Source organism: Poecilia latipinna, unplaced genomic scaffold (assembly GCF_001443285.1).
Source record: "Poecilia latipinna isolate Pla-1442-1.1 unplaced genomic scaffold, P_latipinna-1.0 Scaffold155, whole genome shotgun sequence".
Lineage (NCBI taxonomy): Eukaryota > Metazoa > Chordata > Actinopteri > Cyprinodontiformes > Poeciliidae > Poecilia > Poecilia latipinna.
This window is the reverse complement of record NW_015112771.1, coordinates 231,364-239,655: the sequence shown is the minus strand read 5'-3', so window position 1 is coordinate 239,655 and position 8,292 is coordinate 231,364. Positions and strand designations below refer to the sequence as shown.

Sequence of the window (8,292 nt, the reverse complement as noted above, 5' to 3'; positions counted from 1 at the left end):
GACCATTGAAACTGAAGCAGCAGAAGTGAAATGTAAGTAAGTGCAGCGAAATAGTGAACTGAAAAGCACAATAATTCAAGCAGAGTGGTGATCGGGTTGGACCGTGTAGTGCTGACTCATGTGTGCCATGAGATGAAGCTTCACAGAAGCTACTAACTGTTTTCTTCGTGAGCAGCTCTGTGGGGGAAAATGTGCAGGCACCCGAATGAGCGTCCAGAACAGCTTCAGAGTCTCATAAAGAATATTATGCCCTGCCCGAGCCAAATGGTCTCTGTCACAAGTTTTACACACACAGGAGAGATGATGAGGAGACCCAGAAGAAAGAAGAGGAGGGAGGAGGCAAAAGGAGCGCTGCATCGGTCGTTAGAGCAAGGGGGTGGGAGGTGGTCCTCCATCTTTCTCTCTCTCCTCCTCCAGCGAGTAGCAGAAACACAGAGAGCCTGGACGAACTGTTTGAGGATGTGTGAAGAACCGAGAGCTGAGGAACACACACACACACACACACACACGCTCAAACACACACGCCCTTTCTGGTCGGCGAAGAAGCAGAGAGATGGAGACGGCAGCAAAGAGTGAAGATGTGAGGTGGATGGGAGGAATGAAGACGAAGAGCTGCACAGACTTGTGGGACTGAGTTGCTGGTTCGCATCGGTCGGAGAAGTTTGAAGGAGTGTTGCTCTCATGGCAGGACCCGCCCCGCAGGAGCCCGTCAAGGTGATGCTCACAGCTCTCTACAACACAGTTTGTCTCACTTTGTCTGTAGATTTCAAGGCTTAAATTCATAACATTTATTTTTGTTTTTTGCTTCAAAACTAAACACGTCAAATCAACAAAACGTGGTTAAAAAAAAGGGCAGGTTTCTGCAGGATTTATTTCTTAAATGTATTTTTATTTAATTCTGTTTTGAATTCCATAAATTGGGTTGTGACAGAAATCATTTTCTTTGTTTAAAAGAAGGATTCTTAAAGTGAATCTGAAGAATGTGAGGAAATCTTTTACATTTACCAAATTCATTTCTCCTGCCTTTGTGTTCAGGCTTTTCATGGAAGTAAATAGATAAGTGAAAATGAATAAATTCGTAAATAAATGTAGAAAAAAAAGGATGGATTTAAAAAAAAAATGTTATTGTGGCAAAAATACTATAAAACAAGTCTGTTAAATGAAGGAATGATTTAATGTGGTTTACTTAGGTTTTGATCCTCTTCTACACTTCATAATTGAAAAATATTGTCATGTATATTCCATACCGGAGTCAGAGTATATATATATATATATATTTATATATATAAAAATATCCTGTGAATTGATCCATCTTAAACCAACAAGCATCAGTTGTATAAAACTCTGCCAGTTTCCAGCCTTGTCAGCCGGTTTCTACTGGCTACTGTAAACCAGCTGCTGTATTTTTTATTTTTTTTTTATTTTTTTTTGAGGGGGTGACTTATAAGTAGACTGTGTGAGTTACTGGCCTGTTTCTACCTGTCAGACTATTTCTGATTCACGACGCTTCATTGCCTTCGCGGCCACACAGACATACACGCTGTCACTTCTGGTCCTTGACACGGTTAATCGAAACGATGAGCTCCGAATGCCGAGCCTCGTTCCCGGAGACAGAAACATCCCGCAGCTCCGCGTCTCCACGGAAGGCTGCCTGAATAATGTTCATTATTTTTGTCTTGATGAAAGCTGTTGTTGCCTCCGGAGGTGCGTGCGCAGCCGAGTGCATCAGTGATATGAAATTGACTGGACTGAACAAACGCTCAAAAGAGAATAAGTAATGGGACTTTGACAGCGTCCCCCCCAAGCCGACAAAGCCAAACGGAGGGAATGAGATGAGGGGAGAAAAATCCTGCAGCTGTAAGCAAAACACAGCTACCTCACTGATAGATTCAGGACTCCTGCTGCCGGGTCGGGGCTGTGGTGTTATAACCTCCGACAACCCGAAATGTCATTCCAAACATATTGCAGCTGCTGTGTGCAAAATACCACGCAAGGCGTGTTCATGCACACAAGTACAGCCGCTGATATATTGCTTTTCAGAAAAAGAAAACACACACGCAGACACACACACACACACACACACACACACACAGTGCCGTCTCTGTCTGTCCTGGGACGGAGTTCATAAGTTTCTCTTCACCTGAGGCTGTGTTGTTGGTGGACAATAAAGCAGGAGGAAGAGTTTTCCAATATATTCTTTATGACTGTCTCAGCTCCAGAGGGTTCAACTCAACTAGTTTTTGTTTTGTTTGTATTATTTTAGTTATTTATTTATTTTTAAATAAGGAAAGTCCCACATCTTTTTCAAGGGAGTTCTGGCCAAGAGTCAGCAAAGGTTACACAACAATTACAAGTTACACAATTAAACAGCCATACAACTAATTATTTAAAACAGTCACAAGTTAAGGAAGTCATCTCTAGTCCTGTAAGCACAAACAGAAAAGTGCTCAATGAAATACAGTGTAGACAGTACAGAGTGAACAAAGGCTCCTTTTTCCCCAATTCTGTGCAGGGAAATGGGGCAGACAGCAAGAAATTATCACATGAATGCAAAGAATATGAATCAATATTAGATCATAGATGTTCGGCAACAGTCCAAGCATGGTTTTATAAATAAAAGTAAGGTGTTTTTTTTTTTTTTGTCTGGTGGGACTAACTTGGAGCGCTCTGGACTCGGCACTTTTCTGGACACATACGGCTTCTAACTGTCGCATAGTACTCCCATCGATCAGGACTCCTAAGTTCTAATCAATTGCATCGACTGAAGACATTAGCATACGCAGGCTGATCGTTTTCACTAGGTGCAACCTCCCTAACCCCCTCCAGACTTTAGTTTGTCTCCAACTTGTTCTTCCAGACCCAGCAGAAGTGCATCGCCACCCTGGCCCTCTTCTGCTGCTCTGCTGTGCTGATGGTGCTCATCTTCTCCTCCGTGGACATCTGGGGGGACAGCGAGGACGGGATCACGGAGGAAAACTGCAGCAGAGACTGCAGGTGAGAAGTTCTGCAAACAGGTTCGGCCCGAAGACAAAATTTGAAAGTGTAATTTCATTTGTATAAAAAAAAAAAAGTTGGAATATTATAGAAAACAAATACAGTCGTTTAGCAGACAGTCATTGACACCCTTAGCAGAGAGAAAAAAGGAGTTGACTATTCACAGACTGCTGCAGCCCAGCACGTTGATGGAAAGCTTAGTGGAAGCACAAGCAACAGGGATAACTGGACAGGATTCAGGTGTTTGAATGGGCTACATCTGTCTCACCCCTTGTGGCAGTGTTAAGTCACTGCTGCTGTAGACCTTGAGGTCCAGTGTAAAGTTCCCACAGTCATCAGTGATGATCTGGGTGTCTTCTGCTAAAACTTGTTGACTGTGTTTCAATTTCAGATCATCTTTCAGGGAATGTTTAGAGAACGTAATGCTTTATTCTACTGACAGATCTTGTGGAGATGATGATTTAATGTCCCTGTAAACTCTGTCAAAAGTACCTACCTGGTTCAATGACAGTAGTTTCACTGTGCTAGACTGGGGTAGGAAAAAACAGACTTGACCTGAACCTCATAGAACAGTGGTTCCCAAACTTTTTCTTCTGCGCCCCCCTATGGATTACAAATGGCTGTCTGGTTGAAACGATGCGTGTGAGAGGGGGGGGGTGGGCATCGACTTTTTTGGGGGCAAAATGAATGTATGTAGCTGAAAATAGACACCAACATCGGTAGCCTACAAGGTACTTGTTAAGCTAAAGGTTCTGTATTGATATTAGCTAGTCATCGCCAAAAGGTCAAACAGCTTCCCACTCAGAGGCAACTTGAATGCTTCATAATCGATATCGACTTATCCACTGGAGTTTACTGCAACGCAATTTGATAAGCTAGTTACTCCCACTAAAATAGAATTTGTTTATTTATTTTTTGTCATTACTGAGTGCTTTTCAAAGCTTCAAGTATTTTGCAAAATCCTGCAGGGAAAATCTACTCTTCTCAACTCAGCCGCGCTTTTATCTTCAGGTTACAGTTCTTAGTGAAAAGAAAAATCATGTTAGGTTAGTGCTGATAAGATAAGGAAGATCTCAGTGGAACTGCAAGAGGACAAAAGAAATTGTTTCTTTCAGGATCGTGCTGGCGGAGAACATCCCAGACGACCTCTCTCTCCACGTGGACGGCAGGCATCACATTCCTCTTTCTGTCGGCTTCCACTCACTCCTAGAAAAAGCAAAGCTCTCGGTGGAGGTGGTGTCGTCTGTCTGGGATTTAAATGCTTGGGATCTGGAGCCAACACCCGGCACTGCAGCACAGGTACGCGTCGCTCTCTGCACGAAAATGAAAACAGTCTTTTTAAAAAAATTTTATAAGCGTCCTAACCAAGCAGACGCAATTATTATTTTTTTTTTAATTAAACACCCGTGTCATCTTTTTTAATGAGGTTACAGCTACTGAAATGTAAGCGTTGCCCTTCGGAAAGACAGAAACGCTGCTGAAATCTTCAGCTAGAGCAGGACAGAACGTCTCTCTCTTCCTCAGGGTCAGCTTCTGTTCCAGAGACTGCTCCGGCTGAAATCTCGTGGGGTTAAGCTGAAGATTGCCAGCAGTCTGACAAACTCTTCCGAGCTGAAAGCCCTGGCAGCACACAGTGAGCGCCTGTCACATTTCAACCGCATAATTGCTATTTCTTATACTACTGTGACAAATGACGGCTACAGTTTATACGTCTTTACCCTGCCAACCTGAAGGCATTTTCCACTTTTTAAGCAAGATCCTGCTGTGTCGTAGAGACTTCGTGAAGCTAGTTGGAACCAGCTGCACTGGTTTGTCAAGAAGAAAACTGAGGTTCGCACTGCACTGCCTTAAAATTAAAGCGCGGGCTTTTACATTTTTCACATGTTGCAACGTTGCAACCACAAATCCCAGTGAATGTTTTACAGAGTGATGCGTACGTAGATTTACACAGTTTTAGGATAAAACTCTTAAATGTTTGGTGTACATTTATATTTAGTAGCTTTAACTGATGGCTCTGAAGAAAACCCAGTGCAACCAGATTACCTTTCATAAGCCGAATGTGAGCGGTCCGTATGAGACCAACTACTCTAATGTCAGTAAACAAACAAACAAACAACCAACCAACCAAGGCCATGCTGATGAGGAAATGGATACAGAAAATCAGAAGACAATCCTGGGATAAAAAAAAAAAAACATTAGGAGCACTAAGACCCTACTCTTGGCTCTGATTGGTTGTTTGTGACTGAGCGTTGTATTTCTGTAAATAATGTCAGCAGCATTGGGAAATGGCAAAAGAGCTCCATTTTTTTCAGATTATTTCTCATGTTATACTATCACAACATAGTGAGAGTTTCAACAAATATGTAAAAACAAAAACAATTTATTTATAATAGGTACATACTGCAGCTTTAAGAGGATTGGGCAACAACTTCACCCTCTAGATAAGGTGGTTTATGACAAGTGGCTACACAAAATACAAATGAGCATAACACTTTTAGATTTTTATTTTTAAAAAAAAGAAGAAAAAAAAGGCAAAACTTGGTGTAACTTCCTGGCCACTTTGTGATTGCATTGTGATAATCTTGGCAAAATGTCAATGGGTATGAACACTTTAGCAAGTTATTGTAAGAATCAGCCTTCAGATTGGCAGATCCATTGAAAGTTTTCTGTAAATCACTTTGTCAACACTGCTGCCTTCACTCATATCTCAGACAACATGAGCCCAGTTGGCGCATTTCCACCGTTCTCTCCTTATTATCTCAGAGCCTTTCTAATAAAACGTGTCTCTGCTGTTTGTAGATGCCCAGGTTCGTTTTGTCAATATGACAGCTCTCACCAAAGGAGGCCTCCACTCCTCGTTCTGGATAGTGGACCGGACGCACATTTACATCGGAAGTGCTGAAATGGACTGGAGGTCACTGTCCAAGGTGAACAACAAACATGAGCTGCGCTTGCGTTGGCGTGGCCTTTCAGTTGTCGAGCTTCCACGGGTCTGCAGTCAATTTTTAGCCACACGCAAAATCATATCACCATCTTAACAGGCCTCAAGTTTTGCCCGAAGATGGCTGCCCAGAAAGAAAAGCAGCATTCCTCTTTTTATTTAGAGTTTAATTCAAACCATTAAATATGAATGAGGTTGGAACTGTTACACTAAAGTCGTTATGTAGCTGTTTTGATGTCTCAGCAGTGCATGGAGCTGCAACCAAAGCCAAATGAGGCAAAGGAGAGGAAAATAGACACATATGTTTGAGAACATCCATTTGGTGTGCAGGAGAATTTACGTAGAAACAGAGGAAGGAAAACAAAATCCAGTCACTGACGAAGGCTGTGACAGCTGACAAAAAAAAAGACAGTGCAGAAACAAACACCTGCAGACCTGAATGTAACCAAGCAAAGTTATGAGGACAAGTGAGCTGAACTCCTCAACAACAACAGCAGCAGACAGAAAAAGTTACTGCAGTTAAAGGCTGGTTCCATCTTGACGGTCAAGATATGTAGTTGTCTCAGAAAGTGTGTGCACTAGAGACGCCAACTTTTCTGCTGCGTCATGTTTTCTCTCTGCTCTTTTCCCTCCCCTGACACCCCACAGAGGAAAGAACTTGGAGTGGTGGTGTATAACTGCAGCTGTCTCGCTCTGGACCTCCACAGAGTTTTTTCATTTTACTGGCAGCTTCATGACAGGGACTATATCCCCTCCATTTGGTCGAAGAGAGTTACAGCCCTCTACGGGAAGCATGAGGCCCTGGAGCTGCAGCTCAACACCACACCGGCTACCGCTTATTTGTCTGTGAGGAACACATTATTTACGATCAGAAGCTGTACCGCATGCCTATGTCCTGAGAAAGTTGCGTTTTAGGTATTTTCTTTGTGTAGCTGTTGTCGAAATGAACAATTTTTTTTTCGTTTTGGCTATTGTGGTGTTCTGGGCTTTTTTTTTTTTGCGCTTTCTGAAAATTGACCAAACATTCTTTTTCCCTGCACTGACTGAAATTATCCAAATGGTTTATTGTTGTTATGCATCGTCATACGAGTCAATGCAATACTATGTGATATAATGTAGTATGATTGTGATGTAATATAATATTTTATGGTATGATAGCATACAATAAGATACAATATACTATTCATTTGTATGTTTTTCTGAAATAACTCAAGCACTGTCACTTTAGTTGCTTTCACAAAAGATTGGTGCACGACAGAAAATTAATTTCACAACAGAAACATGAGACATCAGTCTAAAACATTTCACAAATTGTCACAATGATGCAAACGCCCTAGTGCGTTACAGTCTCATAAGACATTCTGCACAACTCATTCAACATGAAGCGAAAGGTAGTTTAATGCACAATGTCTGAGCAATCAGAGAAGACTGAGGTTCACTAGAGTAGGGATGCTACCCAGGTCATGTTTTCTAAAAACACATTTTGCAGTTCTTCCTTCGCAGTGGCATTAAATGTTATAAGCCAGATGCGCTGTAATTCGGTGCTAAATTTGTGTAGTAAACTTTTTACTGCTGTTCTGGTCTGCGTGAGATGTTTGCAAGCATCTCGTGTTTGACTCTCTTTATAGAAACGTTTGTTACAAACTAACAACACGTGGAATGATTAATCATGTCAGCGTCACACCGAGCAGCACCTTGAGTCTGACTCTTTCGGTGCCATAGCCTCGTTTGATGGCGATTGATCTTGCTGCCCTCCAAGCTACAAGACACTTATCAGTTGTGTTTAGCACATCTATCATCCTGCAGAAGCTGATGAAGCCGTGCCGTCACAGGCCTCTGGATGCTTCAAACGCCTCTTTGGCCCCGTTTCCTCTTACGATGATCTACGGCTGTAGAAGGGGCATCATTGTTTTCTTTGTTTTCTCTAATTTCGGAGAAAACAAAGAAGGAACTATCTGGACGATTATCGCTGAAATTTTAATTAATATAATAAACATCCTTTCTGATCTGGTGGATCTTGTACTTTTTTTTTTTTTTTTTTAAAAATTTAAGCAGATGCCTTTCTAAGCGCTACATCCTTTTTGCAGACCTCCCCTGAACACTTCTGTCCCAAAGATCGTACAAGAGATGTAGACGCTATCCATCAAGTCATCCAGAGCGCAAAGACGTTTATCTTCATTTCTGTGACCGATTATCTTCCTCTGGTCAAAAGGAGTTTCAGAGGCACTTCAGTCACGAGGTGTGTGAGTGTGGAAAAGCTTTTTCTTTTTTTTTTTTTTTTTTTTTTGTAAATTTTTTTAATTTTTTTTTGGGTTTTTTTTTTGGGCCCAGGGGGGGGGTTTAAAATTCCTTAAGGG

General features: G+C 41.8%; 1 protein-coding gene across 2 annotated transcripts in view; it reads left to right on the top strand.

Annotated features, from left to right (window-relative positions):
- The first annotated feature begins 398 nt into the window (after positions 1–398).
- The window catches only part of pld5 (phospholipase D family member 5), a 13,175-nt gene continuing 5,281 nt past the window's right edge, over positions 399–8,292 (top strand). Inside the window, exons 1-7 of one of the 2 annotated variants that reach the window (XM_015029512.1) lie at positions 399–714; positions 2,858–2,994; positions 4,110–4,293; positions 4,519–4,627; positions 5,794–5,921; positions 6,584–6,781; positions 8,023–8,174. In XM_015029512.1, the coding sequence (XP_014884998.1) occupies positions 682–714; positions 2,858–2,994; positions 4,110–4,293; positions 4,519–4,627; positions 5,794–5,921; positions 6,584–6,781; positions 8,023–8,174 (941 nt within the window). In that variant the 5' untranslated portion in view covers positions 399–681. The remainder of the gene's footprint in view (positions 715–2,857; positions 2,995–4,109; positions 4,294–4,518; positions 4,628–5,793; positions 5,922–6,583; positions 6,782–8,022; positions 8,175–8,292) is intronic. The other variant, XM_015029511.1, reaches the window with a different exon arrangement.